Source organism: Strigops habroptila, chromosome 7 (assembly GCF_004027225.2).
Source record: "Strigops habroptila isolate Jane chromosome 7, bStrHab1.2.pri, whole genome shotgun sequence".
In the NCBI taxonomy this organism is placed as follows: Eukaryota; Metazoa; Chordata; class Aves; order Psittaciformes; family Psittacidae; genus Strigops; species Strigops habroptila.
The window spans coordinates 31,625,766-31,641,063 of record NC_044283.2 but is presented as its reverse complement, the minus strand read 5'-3'; the positions used below and the strand labels follow the sequence as shown (position 1 = coordinate 31,641,063).

Here is a 15,298-nt window from a genome sequence, read left to right as displayed (position 1 = left end):
AAAAACCCCACTGGAACATAAGGAGCTACTGCAGCTGGGGAGCTCAATGGCAGACATGTGACTGAAAACAGGAGAAATAATCAAATTGGTTATACACATTTCAGCTAGAGACTCAAGACAGGAAAGTGCCACTACACACAGCTCCCTAGCAAGCAGAAAGAAATTTCACTTTTCTGTTAAAGAATGACTTGTAGTTAATGCAATGCTTCTCCCACCCCTTCCAAATATAGTCCGACAAGCATCAGATCAATAAGCAATGCCACTAACCTATCCTTGTTTTCTTTAACAATATACGCATTTTCTGGTATGTTGTTATTGGGATAAACAGAGAAACTGTCATTCAAACTTGACGCATCATCTTCCTCTTCTTCTGCCTGGCCAACTCCATCAGAGAGATAACCATCTTCATCTCCATTCTCTTCCTCTTGTGCACACTGGGTGGAACCGCCCCAGGTAGCCATTGTCCTAGTCAACATTGGAGCGGGGAGAGAAGGGGTGTTTGGGAAGAGAGGAGTTTGTTTTGTGGGTTTGGAGGTGGTTTTGAGTTTATGACAAATTATTAAAACAATCTGTTGACAATTACAAGTCTGTCTAATTAATCAAGCTGCACCAAAACTAATTTAAACATTATCTCACTAATACAAAATGAAACTAGTATTCTTCTGATACTGTGATAGTTAAATAAAATTACTTACTCTTGGAAAATTATTCCTTTATTATTGTTATAAATGGTGTAGGCATGACGAAAAATTACTCTGAGCAATTTTCCACATGTTCTCCTCTCCTTAGGTGATTTTTCACCATTTATGGAGCAAGGTACACTAAATATGCTGGGAAGACCCATAAAACAGGCAAGCTGCCAACTAACAGTCACTTTAGAAGTCAAGAAATTAATTTACTTCTCTATTGTGTCATTACAGTGCTCAGATGAAAACAGGAAACTGCCCAAGACTCCTATCTCACTAAACAACAGAAGCAGCCACTAACATAGAGTGACTTGTGTTCTTACTTTTCAGTCCTACACTGCTGCGGAGTACACCGGGCTTCTGATCCTTCACTTTTAACAGATGCAGCAACAGTAGATACTGTTTCTGCAAGCTCTCTCCTCCTCTGATGTTCAGCCATTAAAGCTTCAAGTTGTTTTCTTCTTTGTCGCAATTCTTCTCTTAAAATCTCATGTCTTCTCATCTCTGACCATAACTGTTTGCCGTAAAACAGAAGACATCAGAATATAAACAAAATAAATACAATCTAAGCTAAACAACATTTGATACTACACTGCTACTTTTTTGTTCAGGCTTTGGTATTATACTGTAACTGAAGCCACACCACAGAGAGCTGCAAAATACATCCTGGATCTACTATTTATCCCAAATACTGCAAAATCTAAGCTAATTAAACATTAAAGGACAGGAATTTTTAAGAGAAACAGTTCATGCTTCACTCAACACTGGTTTTATCACATAATTTATACATTATTAGTTAGCTCTTTAAGTAGCATGACAGAATACTACCCTCTGGAGAAATGTGAAAACTGTACCGAGTACTTCTTTGATAACAAAGTAGAGGATACAACAAAAAGATTTTCTGCAACATGCAGAAACTTTAGGTTGCAGTTTATGATTGAACAAGACTTAAGTAAGCCATGATTTACAAAGAAGAAAACAAAGGTACAGATAGTAGGAGGCCTTTATCTACCTTAAATGAGGTACAGTGAAAGCACAAATGGCAAGGTACTTTTATAAGTATGAAAACAGCATTACATAATAGCATAACATTCAAAAAAAATTGTGTGAATGAACTAGACTGGAAAACTTAGCCTTAAAGAGATGGGCAAATGACAACGTACTGAAGCCTGAAAGCAACTGAACTAGTTGGTGGTGCTGGAGCCAAGACATTTTCCAACAAAATTCCACATGTGTTTTGATAATTAATAACCCAACCTGTTTGCAGAGTGTTAGCAACTGCGGCAGCACATTCACTTGAGAGACAGCTCCTTTTTAGCAGGAAGAATTCAGACTTTTTATTTAGTGAAGAGAGACAATTTGCCCTATAATACTTATTTGGAAGATGCCAAAGTTCTGAAATTCTCCTCTTGGAGAAAGAAAATTTGGCTTCTAACGATAACTACACAGGCACTGCCCAATCAGCCTCACCTAAACTCTTAAAGGAAAATCTATAAGAATGCTGACGTAACTCACAGAGAAAGTCTATTCAAAAAGGTATTTTTCTGATACTTGTTTTTGATGTCTTCTCTAGCCAGGAAACACTTCTCATCACATATCCCTTCACCCCTACAAATACTAGCATAATTTTCAGAAAGACTAAGTAATATCCAGATCATTATTTAAGACATGAATTTTGGTGTAAAAGGGCAAGGAATATGCATGGAAGATGAACTACATTTCAAATAATGCCATAATTTTCTTCATGGATGAGTTGCCTGTGGTATACACTTTCAAATGCTCACAGTACGAATTCAAAATTCATTCAAATTAATATTTGGCAACAACTGCTATATTTGAGGAAAGATCTCCTGTCAGTTCAGGCCAACATTTACTTCTCTCCAGAAATGAAACAAAGAAGTTACACACTTTCTTAAAATGGCTACTGCTCCACTCCCCAGGCCACATACTTAATGCGTCCAAGTTACCTCAAACTGTTTTCCTTTTTTAACCTTTTTTAAGTCATAAAATATCAAGTATGAAATACCTCATTGCCCAGTGGTACAGATTCATCAAATTCCAGCAAAGGCTTGCCAGCGGTATTGCACTCATTCATGGCTGGAGTCGAGGTTGCTAGTAAAGTCTGCCTATTTGCTGGGCAGTTACCCAGACCAGCCGTCAACTGAAAGAGAAAGTGAAGAAGCAAAATAAGAGTAGAACAGCTTTCTAAAACTTAACTGCTATTAAAACCCAACACAGTTCAGGCTTTATGAGATAGGAGAATTGGTATTCAGTGAAAAGGGATTTTCAAATCAAGGCTAAATACTTATCTCAGAACTTAGCCAGGAATAAATGAAACTTATTTTTATGTAATATAGTATCATATAATGCTGTAGGTGCACAGTATTGAGAATTTACTACTCACTTCATAGAAAAAAGTTCATCTTCAAAGAGTATGAGAAACAGTACAGCACTGTGCAGTTAAGTTTGAATACAACATAGTGTTGATCATGTTTACAAGACACAATACTGTTTCAAAATACCAGGCCCTGCAAATAACTACTAAAAGGAGTAAAGATGCAGTGAGAAGCAGGTATCTCAGGCTAAAAATAAGATAGAAGGTTCTCTATCTTTTAAGACTTTACATTAAGGCATTTCACTACAGTTAAATTGGAGCTTGATGCAGCAATCACTGAGCAAGAACCTACAGTGGAATGAAACAGAACTCTTCTCTAGGTTTAGAAGCTCAGCTGCATACAGTATACATGCACTGCCTATTTTAAGGTTTTTTTCCAGTTTTTATAGTGAAAAATGGTGTGAAAGGTATTTTATGTTTCATTGCTCAACAGCTTAAGAGAGCAAGGAAATACATTCTACCTACTTGGAGGTCAGGACAAGCTTTCTGTAACACTTGAATTTTTTCTTGAATTTCAATCAGTTTTCTTCTTTCTTCTTGTAACTGCTTAAGCTCCCGCTGCTGCTGAAGTTTAGCTTCATAAAACTTCTCTCTATGTAAATAAGTTATCCGCATATTACTTGGCAAGAAATTGCCTAAAGCATGATTCCACTATGCTTTGACAAAGGCATACCTTGCTTTTTCATTTAGCCCTGCATCTTTCTGCAACTTATTGGTACTAGTTCGGACATTGTTTGGTTGCTGCTTTGTCTCTTCCATCTCACCCAACAAGTCACCAATATTAGATGCATTTACAATCGTTGCTTGAGGTTCTGGATCATCATCCTGAAAGGATGTCAGAAAGGTAATTAGACTATTTTCACATTGATATGCAAAATATAACTGGTTTGTCAAGCTAATTTTTCAAAACTAAACAGTCTGAATTGCTTTATCTTTAGTTAAGGCATAAACTGAGAAGTCAACCCTTCATGGAATCACACCTTTAAGATAAATTAATGAGAGAATTCAAATTTATAAAGCTCATGCTACTGAGATTTCCACTATAAATGCAAGATAACTTGTCTCATTTGGGAAGCATAAGCCACTCAAATTTTATTTTATGGCTACAACTGAGTGGATAGAAATACGCAGTCAGGTCAAGAAACAAAGGGGGAGGTGAAAAAAGGAATAGGAGACTGAGGTGAACAAGACTGCTTAATTATTGTAGTCATGAAGTTAAATACTACTAATAACAGCTTAAAATAAAACAAAAACTACTCCTGAAAGTTAAATCTAAAATATTTTAGGAAGTTTTCTACATGGTTTTCTATTCCACTTTTCTTGTTTTCATAATTTTTGTATTTTCAGTTCTCAAGTTAAATTGAAAATATTAAAGCTGCAGCCACTGCTTCTTTTGTTTTCCAACTTGATCATTCTTAATACAGAAACTGCTGAACAGGAGAGATCATCATCAGTGACAAAGTATGACAGAGCTACGCAGACCTGCAATACCATTACTGAGTACATACAGATACAAGCCTTATAAATATGAAGGAAAGATTGAAGACATCATTAATTAGGTATTTTTTAAAGAAACTGCTGTATCACCTCTAATTTAGACCACTGTAAAGTTAACATCCCTACAGGGATGACAAACAATAATGATCCAGATGCTGAGAAATTTCTGAAAGCAGTATAATCCTGAAATAGTAATATTGTGTTTATATTGTTGATATTGTAAAATGTATGTTCTAATTTTGATTGGTTATTTAGAGTCCTCACATAAAGCCTTTATGTTAGCATTCTGTAGGGACATTAGAGACAAGAAAATGTTTTTAGCAAGCATCACTAACTTGGCATGAGATACTCTAAATCAAAACCACTTTCAATTCACAAAACAAAAACAAAGCAACTCTCAAAAACACACCACGCCAAACCCAAATCAAATTACAACTTGAACATGTTGCATCCTAAGATTGTAATCGAAAACAAGTAATTTTTCCTTTCTGATTAAAAGATGTTGCAAAACCTAGGATCCAAAAAACTAAAACTGATTAATATTTATTATAAGCTTAAAAAGAGATCAACACTATTTAAAAAAATATTAGACTTCTTCATTCATATTTTGCACTCCAGTGCTAAGTATTAAGGCCGTTCTTCCATTAGGTTAGCATCCCCCAAGAAAAACCCAGATGTGAACTTCAGAAATATCACCCTTAACTTCAGAAAAATCACAGTTATCTCTTTTTCCCCAGCCTAAAAACGAGCATTTTAAATGTCACACTAAGCAGAGTGGTTTCTCTTCCTAAAAGCTATACATTTTAAAAATAATGAATGCTATACTTCTGTGCACAGATTTATGCTTATGAAATACCTGCACCATAGCAGCAAGGTTTTGTAGCTGCCTAAGTTTCTGTTTTGCAGCTATAAGCCTATTGATCTTCTGCTCAAACTCAGCATCTCCAGCAGCATCACCCAGGCTGCTTCTGTGACTAGACATGGAATCTTCACTAACTCTATCTTCTTCCACTTCATCATCTTCACCTTGGGGTAGGTCAATGTCTTTGCCATCCTCCCTATTATGACAGTCTGGAGGTGGGGAGAAGAGGAGACAAAACGGTACCAATGACACGTTATGGAACTGTGAAGTCCACTGTAATTACTGGACTTTAGAAAAATATTAGCTTAATGATTAGACTCTTGAACATTTTGCTCTAAGTTCTCCCAAGTTCTGTGCTGCTATCAGAATTATTTAAGACTTAAGTAAGACTTGAGACCAAAGACTTAAAATTATCAAAGGATTTTAGAACATACCTAGAGTAGAAGACATTTTTAGAGTCCTTATATTAGCAGCAGATCGGTTATTTATTTCACAGTCTGTATTAAGATGTCTCCCATCTCTGTTATTAGTTCCACACTGTACATTTGAGTTGCAATTCATTTCACTCCAACTACTGATACCTTGAGGGTTTCTAGAGTAAAAATACATTACTTGTGTTAATGTTTTAAGAACTGGTATCAATGGAATTTTATTTCAGCCACTTTATTAATTGGCTTTCAGGAATGGGTCCTGATCTTTTAAAAATAAATTAAAAAGAAAAAAAAAAAAGTCAATCAACCCCATGAGTCCAGACGTTTGGAATTTCTCGGTAATCCATCACTCCAATAGACTGGTTTTTAATTAAGAAATCAAAAGCCGCTATGAATTATCCCCTGCTAGATCTAGAACAATACAGGAGGCTTTCAAGGTATAGGTCTATATTATAAAAGCTTTATATGCTTCATAGCTAAGTCAGTATTCGTTTTGCACAGTGAAAATCCTTGATGCACACAGTTGCCCTGTTAGACTTCACCTCTAAATGCCTTGTAAAATGAAGTTTGTTTTTACTCCAGGTCTCTAGTCTAGTCCTGTTAACCTTTTAGCGGACTTCCATACACATAGTTCAGTTCTTAAGACCAAAAGAATTACAGATTTTATAGTGCTGAATGCCCAATATAATCTACATTTGCTATACAAATAAGTTACCAAGAACAAGTTTATTATTAATTGTCTGTATGAGAAAGCTACTTCAAATTCCAAATTTTAGAAAGTTAATGTAATCACAGAATTAAGTTACTTCTGGTTGACTGAAACAATGCATTGCTTCAGGAAACCTGCAACAACTTAGCTACAAAGATTTAGGATGACAAAAAAATCTCACAACCTAATATTTGTAACAGGTTGTGGATCCCCATGTTCAGAATCACTTTCCGATTCTTCTGTTTCTTCCTCTTCCTTAGTGTTTTCATTCACAGCATCTGTCATCATATCAGATGTTTGCTCATAGTAGTGAACTAACTCGCGTAACTCATTCAGCCTCTTACGAACTTCATTTAGCTTCCTAAGGCGAAAAAAAGAACATGCCATGTGTTTTGTCACATTAATCAAATCTATGTAGAGTTGAAAAAGATATATATAGTTTATAGTTCTTAAAGTTTACTGCCATTTTCCTAGCTGTAAGAACCTTCTACTTGAAGCTCTGAACATATTTAACTGTCTTGGACCATTTCCTAAGTGGTCTATATTAAATTAATTAGATTAAAATATGAAATGTTTTCTTAACATAGAACTTATTGAAAAAGTAACACTCAAAATGACAAAAGCACATTATGAAAAAAATTAAAGAACTTTTACTGAAGCTTTTCTGTTGGATTTAGATTGTCATCCTCTTCACTCTCATTCTGAGAAACCAGGGAATCAGGAGGATAGGGAACAGATGCCAGGGTATTTGATTCACCATTGACAACAGTTACTATGCCTACAGGACCAGAAGCAGCTGAAGTTGTACTTCTTTGATCAATACTCCTTTGAGGAGAACCTGAAGCAGGAAAAACTGCAGAAGAGAAATACACCTTATAAGGACAACTTGCAAAAAGCAACCTGCTTAACTGAATTACTTTACCAACATGCAAACCAGCAGCCAATAACTTCTTTTCTTAGAAGAACAAGAGTTTTTGTCTTAAAGTTTCATAGCATGCAATGCTAACAGGCAGAGTAGTAAGTTAGCACTTGTAAACAACACTTCAGTCAGCTCCTTTTAGCTTTATCAAACTTCAGAAGTGGAAGCCTTCATGCTGTAAATTTGCCTAAAGAGTTCTTCAAGGGTTTATTTACAGCTGAATTGCTTTTTTTGATATTTACATTTCAACATGATAAAAAGAAAAATCCTTTCAATTTTTTCCTCTGCTAAGTTCTTTTGTCCATATGCTGTAAAATGTAGATTTGAGCTACATGAAATCACACCCAAATATGTTTATACTATATGCATTAAGTATACGTAGAAAGATGGGGGAATAGCAATGTAACTACTAAATCCGTCTGCCCTTCTCCAGGAGCATGCTTCAAGTGCCTCATTTCTTTAATGTTAACCAAAATACGCTGTGATCACCACTACTGGACAAACTTCACCACTACAAATGATTTCTAGAAACAGAAAGCGAGAGTATCAAGTAGGCCCACATCAAGACTTCAAGGAGAAGAAAAAGCCATCTAAGGAACAGACCAAAACTCTAAGTCCATTCAGACAGTTAAGCTCCTCTGGTCTATGATTGAAATCCCTGTGAATAGTGGAAGAGAAAGTCAACAGTAGACGAGCAAACCCCATAATGCCATAGAGCTAACACCTGAAATGCTGAGTACATAAATACAGATTTATGGTAAATAAATCTGCACTGTGATAAAAATACAGAAAGTTCAAGTTCATATGGTATACTCCGCAAGTCAAATGTGTCACAGACAAGCCCTGAAGAAAAAAAATCCCATCATCACATCCTCACATTAGTCAACTTCGATATTCTAAACCAAACTGCTACTAGCAAAAACACCATCACTACATGCAGAGCTGTCCATTAAGCCAGAAACTTACACAGCATTAAAACATTCGCGTAACATTGCCCCAACACAGCTTTATCACCTGCATTTCAATAACTAGTTGCAAGTTGAAAGACCACGTTATAAATGCACACTATTCTTGAACAGATGTGATTGTGCCTGTTTTTACTTACAGGAGGAGTTATTTAGATGTTGGTCACGAAGTGTATGAAGCTCTCCTAACAGTTTGTCCATTTTCTGCTTTTTACCCTGCAGCACTCGCATCTTGTTAAAAAGCTGTGCCTTCTCATCCAACAGGTGCTCAGACATTGAAGAGTTCCTGCTTTGTGAAATCTCTCTGGTAAGTGAAAGACTTTCTGCTTGCCTTCTATTGTCTGGCACAGATTGTGTCTAAAAAGAGGAATTTCATTTTATTCCAAATACTATGAAAAAAGCCAAATAAATTGTAAAAACTAAAAAAGCCCTGTTATAGGCTTGCTAGGCTCAACACCAGAACAAAGGGAAACTGATATCAAAAACACTCTCATGATAGCACCATTGGATATTGAGTCAATATATAATTATACTACAATATAGAAACTACTTCTCTGGATTTTCATGGAAAACGGCTAGACAGAAAGCATAGATCAGTCAGCTAGTAACTCTTAAGAACACAAAGATGCTGAGCTTTGAAGTTTAGGGGAACCCCAATTACTCCACTAGCAAATGCACACAAATAAGCAAGACAAACATTTAACTGTTCAATAAGGAAAAACAGACAATAGCAAAGCTTATACACTGTAATCCAAGGACTGACCTGAGAATCATGAAGTTGGTTGTGAAAGCGCTGAATTAAGTCATTCAGTTCCTCATTCAGCTCTGATGTAAGGCTTACTCCTGAAACACTACCTGTAGTCTCTGTTACAACTGGGCATGCAGAAGGAGGAAAAAATGTAAACACCTTTCCACAGCAGTGAAATAAAGGCTATTTGTTAAAATGTTTGGTTTAACATCATCATCAATATACTCCACCTCTTAAAATACAGCAATTATTTTTAATGTTATGTTCTTCCCACCAACTTTACTCTTGAAACGTTAATCCCATTACAGAAACGCTAACAAGCCAACTCGCAGCTCCTTTGTGAAGAGCCATACAAAAAGGACTTTACAAGTCAGTCCTGTGTTTTGCTAAAAAGGTGAGAGTAAAATGAAAACAACCAACTTGTCTAGGCTTGATGAAAACATTTTGTTTGTTAGAAACAAACTGTTCTGACTTAGTATAGCCAAACTAAGAACAGTGCATGTAATTTTACTCCCTTAAAATAATAAATTAACAGGACACCAAGCTTTCATCTTGGTATAAGTTGTAATCTTTACAGCTGCAAACAGATTCTTGAGGATTTGTCCTTTAAAAAGCTTTATGAGAGGAATACATTAAAAAGAAAGCTTCTCCCCCCTCCCTGAAAGCTGTTCAAACAGTACTAAGATATAAAACTGGCAGTTGAGAGATCAAAAAAAACTTTCTTTCTCTTCATATATGAACCAACACCTCATAAGAAAAATCAAGCACAAATACTATTTATTTTCCCCAGAGATCATGACTTTTTTACCTGCACAATGAAGTTTTACTATATTCAAATTTAAAAACATTTATTTTGCCCTATGTTGAATTTGAATCTTTGTATTTCCTACCCTACGGTTCTGGCACATAACACAAACAGCAGTAAGACACTGTTTGTAAGAGTGACGTAAGTGGAAATGTGAAACAAATAAAAACACCACCACAGAATTTAAAGGAAAAAAAAAAAAAGTAGTTCTAATTTATCATAAGGAATCCTATTTTCTATCCACTTCATCTACCCACTCCTCATCAAGATGGAGTTTTGTACATCTGAAGAAAGATAAAGCAGATTCCATCACAGATCTACTGCTGCAAAGCAGGTAAGAGACAAGAAATTATTGAAAACCATTAAAGAAACAAGGAAACACTTTTCAAAAGCATTTGCTTCTCTTATTGCTGTAGTAGCTTTCTAAAAGCCCTCTACCTACCAACTTCTCTGCTTCTTTTCCTACACTCAAATTTAGAGCTTTCTTAACTAGCTCTGCCTTCTTTTCTATACTCTATCACATCTAAGGAGAAAAAGCAGAAACAGGAGCCCTTAAGAACAAGGAACCTTAAAGAGAGACTTTTCATAAAATGTAGAAACCAGTGCTTACATTTCTACAAATTAAGCTATTCTAAATACAAAACCTAACTGTAATAGGAACTTCTATCCCATATACTCTCTAATCAAGCCTAATGGCAACTCTTACGGGGAAGAATCATGAAACAGTAACACGGAAGGAACCTGAACTTGCTCAGTGCAAAAACATCATTCTCTATGACTGCACACAACTGCAGTCCATTTCCAAAGAAAACTGAACAAGATTTAGGGAGAGGTGGGGGCAGGACAAGTTTCCAACAGAAAAATATAATTCATACGTGCACAATCAAGGACAACTGTCTACCTTTTAAGACTGAACTCTTGAGAAAAGAACTCTGCTGACAGCCTTGAAGCAGGTACCAAAACAAGCCCTTGTCCTAAAGATACTTTTTTAAAAGTTTGGAATACATGAAAACGAATCAGAAGAATGCTTTTAAACTGAAGGTTATAACATAACAGTGGTGCCCTAGTATCAGAGCCATGCCCATAATTTACATGCCACAGAATTTCAGAATTCTGGTTTCATATTTACTTATGTAAATGCTGTAACAACTTCCTCTTTTCTTTTATTAGATAAACCATTAGTCTACCAAGGGCAACTGCCAGGTAACCAGCCACAAAAAAAGCATGAAAAGGCAAACAAAACCTGAAACTACCAACTGCCTATTGCCAGAAGGAGGGAGAGAACACATTGTATTCCATTCCCCCTTACTCTCTCTCCCCACCCCTTCTTTCCTTCAAAGGACTAGTACGACAATGGAGATGAGAGACGGACTTCTAATCTGATGTGACAGACCAATTCTTAGGAGAAAAACCCGTACTTTTAGGATTTTACAAGCAAACCACAGAAATCAGCTGTGTGGTTTTTAACCGACACATAACTTCGCAATGTTACGTTGTCAACTCTTTTCAAAAATAGAAGCCTTGCAGTAAATTTTGCAGTAAGTGCATTAAAAAGGACTTATTAATGTGCAATCCATAATTCCAACTTTAATAATTCAATCAGCATGCTAACACTCTATCAAAAACTCCATCATTCCACATACCAGAATCATCCATGACAGCAATTGCTTGCTCTGCTTTATGCTGCAAAGCGAGAAGAGCTGCCTGTCTTCCTTGAAGAGCCTTCAATTGCTCTTGCTGTTGTAGCATTCTTTTCAATAAATCATGCTGCTTCTTCAAGTTCTCCAACTCTTCTTTAGCTTCCTGCTGAGGATCTCTGGCCTGCAAGATATGGAAGAACACTACCATAATCATGACAATTTCTTTGTTGAGTATTAGTGACAGAACTGTCAAAACAAGCAAAACTTTAATAGAATCAAACAGCCTGGTTTGTGTAAAAAGGTGAAAATGAAACAGCTCCACCTTTCCAGTAGTCCTTTTCAGACTTAAAATCTTAGACATCCAACAGGGAGAAGCCTGTATCACCAATACATGCTTATCACTCCTAGGGGTTAAGTTTTCTTTACAAATCCAGTCATCTGCCCTAATATGTTCCAAAGACTAACCCAAGTATCCTTCTGTCTTTTGAATTATTAAAGAGGGCATTAAGCTAGAAGACTGGCAAGGCTAAGCAAGATAAGGCACAGTATCATGAAGCTACATGTAAAACAGGATCTAGTTGGTTTACTGGCCCAAAATCTCTAACTTTTCAGCAGAACATTTTGGGTGGGCAGTTACTCTTCTCTAATGTGTAACATGTTTAGTTTTGTATGCTGTATTTATGCCATAGATACTACAATAGGCCAGATTTATGTAAACCGATTTCAAAACAAAAACATGCACAGAATCCTCTAGATCATATTTTCAAACACATGGAAATAGATCTGAAGGAATAAAAGCATGTTGACCGGTTAAAATAATCATAGAATAGTTAGGGTTGGAAAGGACCTTAAGATCATCTAGTTCCAACCCCCCTTGCACTAAACCATGCCGCCCAAGGCTCTGTCCAACCTGGCCTTGAAACTGCCAGGGATGGAGCATCCACAACTTCCTTGGGCAACCCATCCCAGTGCCTCACCACCCTCATTGTAAACAGCTTCTTCCTTACACCTAACTTGAACTTCCCCTGTTTAAGTTTGAACCCATTATCCCTTGTCCTGTCACTACAGTCCCTAAGGAAGAGTCTCTCCCCACCATCCTTGTAGGCCCCCTTCAGATACTGGAAGGCTGCTATGAGGTCTCCACGAAGCCTTCTCTTCTCCAGGCTGAACAGCCCCAACTCTCTCAGCCTGTCTTCATACGGGAGGTGCTCCAGCCCTCTTATCATCCTCGTGGCCTCCTCTGGACTCGCTCCAACAGCTCCATGTCCTTTTTATGTTGAGGACACCAGAACTGTACACAGTACTCCAAGTGAGGTCTCACGAGAGCAGAGGGGCAGGATCAAGCTTAGTTCTACATTTAGACTGAGGGTGACAAAACATGTAGGTCTTCTATTTTAAGTAAAAAAAAAAAAAAATCTTTTTTTTTTTTTTTTTTAAATCAGAGTAAGAGACAAAGCCATAGGAAAGCTGGTAACAGATAACAAACTTAAGTTTTAGGCTCCAGGTCTTCCTCCTTCCAACCTAATATTTATATAAACAGCCATACAAGAACATTTGTGGAACAAATTAAGGCTACTCTTCTATATTTTCTTTATACAGTATTAACTTAAATTTGCTTTGGCAGACTATTAGTGTAAACGTGACAATTGTCTGAAAGTCACATTTACAATACATTTTCCAGGAAAGAGAATAGCAAAACTGGAAGGATCTTTCACAAAAAATCAGAACACCTGCTGTATGTATGTAGTACCTTCTCTGTCAATGTGGACGCTTCAGAAAAGAAAGGTGTCAAATATCTCTATTTAAATAAAAACTAACAACTCTAGGCAAAGAAATTAATTCAACAAAGAGACAGCTGGATACAGGTAAGTAGGCCAATGGGAACATTCACTAAGTAACAAATACATTTGAAGCAGCTAACAAGAGGAGGGGGGAAAAAAAAAAAAAAAAACCACCACCAAGAAGAACAGCACGTATAAACCCTAGTGAGGCTAAAGTAATATTTTGAAGTGTACCTTTGAAGGCAATCCATGTTCTTGGCTATTAATCCTACAAGGCCAGATTTCCCTGTCATTCAGAGCAGCTCTGTCACTTTTCCCTTTAGGGCTTGCTGTAACATCAATGTCTGTAACCTGTTCTTGTGAAGCTGAATTCCCTAGTTTGTCCTCAATGCGGGGCCGAATGCTCAAACTAAAAGATACCTCCTTTATTAAATAGTTTAGTAAGTTAGATTTTGAAAAGGTGCTCCAACTTAGCATGCATTTTTAACTTACAAATCTACAGACTTGTATCTTGCCAAATAATGATAACTAATATAAAATAAAATCTACTAAAGAGCAAAGGCATTTTTAGTCATTCTTAGAATTTCTGTAACAATCAGGCTCCATATAGCAATCAGCCTTTTATATCTAGAAATACTTAATCTATATGTAATATATTCAAGCTGCATGTAAAGAGAAATTGGATGGAAAATGAACAGCCAAACATAAAACTAAAACCCGTTCTGCAAAGATGAAGAAAAATGCAAATTTACATGCATATTACTTAAAAACTCTACTGGTCTCTGCATTTTTCGGTTTGGATTTTTTTAAGCTAAAAGTACATCTTCCAAGTCTACCATTTTATTTATTTTCAGGGAAAGAAAGAATACCTACGAAGCTAAAAATAACTACAAAAAGTTCTTAACATTTTAACTGCTGTTATACTTCCAAGCATGTAAGTTCTCTTCATCTGTAGAACATTTAACGTACGAACAGGACAAAAGAGTACCAGCTCTCTAGTACTTTTCCTCAGTATAGGAGTATTGGAAGATGTAAAACGTAAGTTGCTGTTAAAGTGCTTCTGTATCTACTACAAGAATTGTTTACCACATTAACATAAAAGCTTTTACAAATAGAAAGGAAGATTGTCTGTATCTCAGAAGTTCAGAAAACATTTCCTAGAAGGTGCTCATCTCTCCAAAAAAAGGATCAAAGTTTCTGCATTAGGTCAATACTTCTATCATATCTCTATGAAGATGCTTGGGCAATGGCCCACTAATGACTAACTTCCAACTCTTTTCTCATCCAACACCAGCAAGTTTCCCCCACTAACAGAAACAAACTCATAGATCAAACATTGTACACAAAGATATCCTTCCTACATCAATCCAGTGCATGGTCTGCTAACTTAAACATTTAACCCTTCATTCTACTTTGAGGAAAGACCTAAGTTTTTTTTTAAATAATTATGATATATTGTTGTTGTGACAAAATTAATTTTTCCCCCATATTAAATAATAAAAAATTAGAATAGCCACACATGCATGAACACCTTCTGAAGAGAGTGCTTAGGGATTTACCAATTTTTAATTGAACTGCAGATTATGACACTATCATAACAATCATGACAAAACCAAAACAAAGTCTTCATTTCTAGCACCTTAATTACTAAAAGCAGCTTACCGTGGTATCTGAAGCCTCAGACTGCACATCAATGTTTAGCGATGTGCTCTCACCTACAGAACCAGATCCCACAGCTGAATCTATAGTCCGAACATCATCCTCCTCATTTTCTCTAGCCTGGAATATTTCATTGGCATAAATCAAAAGCTATGTAAGGGGGGCAGTAAAAATGAGTTAGGGAAGGTACTACATATCAAA

At 36.3% G+C, this 15,298-nt stretch overlaps 1 protein-coding gene across 22 annotated transcripts in view; it reads right to left on the bottom strand.

Moving 5' to 3' along the window:
• PCM1 (pericentriolar material 1) overlaps window positions 1–15,298 on the bottom strand; it is a 43,026-nt gene that overhangs the window by 20,392 nt on the left and 7,336 nt on the right. For 12 of the 22 annotated variants that reach the window (XM_030491696.1, XM_030491704.1, XM_030491710.1 and 9 more), the window contains exons 6-18: window positions 15,101–15,217; window positions 11,661–11,838; window positions 9,228–9,337; window positions 8,605–8,821; window positions 7,235–7,433; window positions 6,765–6,941; window positions 5,875–6,032; window positions 5,435–5,649; window positions 3,755–3,906; window positions 3,547–3,673; window positions 2,713–2,847; window positions 1,010–1,200; window positions 268–465 (exon numbers count right to left, since the gene is read on the bottom strand). In XM_030491696.1, the coding sequence (XP_030347556.1) occupies window positions 268–465; window positions 1,010–1,200; window positions 2,713–2,847; window positions 3,547–3,673; window positions 3,755–3,906; window positions 5,435–5,649; window positions 5,875–6,032; window positions 6,765–6,941; window positions 7,235–7,433; window positions 8,605–8,821; window positions 9,228–9,337; window positions 11,661–11,838; window positions 15,101–15,217 (2,174 nt within the window). Of the gene's footprint in view, window positions 1–267; window positions 466–1,009; window positions 1,201–2,712; window positions 2,848–3,546; window positions 3,674–3,754; window positions 3,907–5,434; window positions 5,650–5,874; window positions 6,033–6,764; window positions 6,942–7,228; window positions 7,434–8,604; window positions 8,822–9,227; window positions 9,338–11,660; window positions 11,839–15,100; window positions 15,218–15,298 lie in introns of those variants that run through there. The other 10 variants (XM_030491706.1, XM_030491715.1, XM_030491718.1 and 7 more) reach the window with 4 other exon arrangements.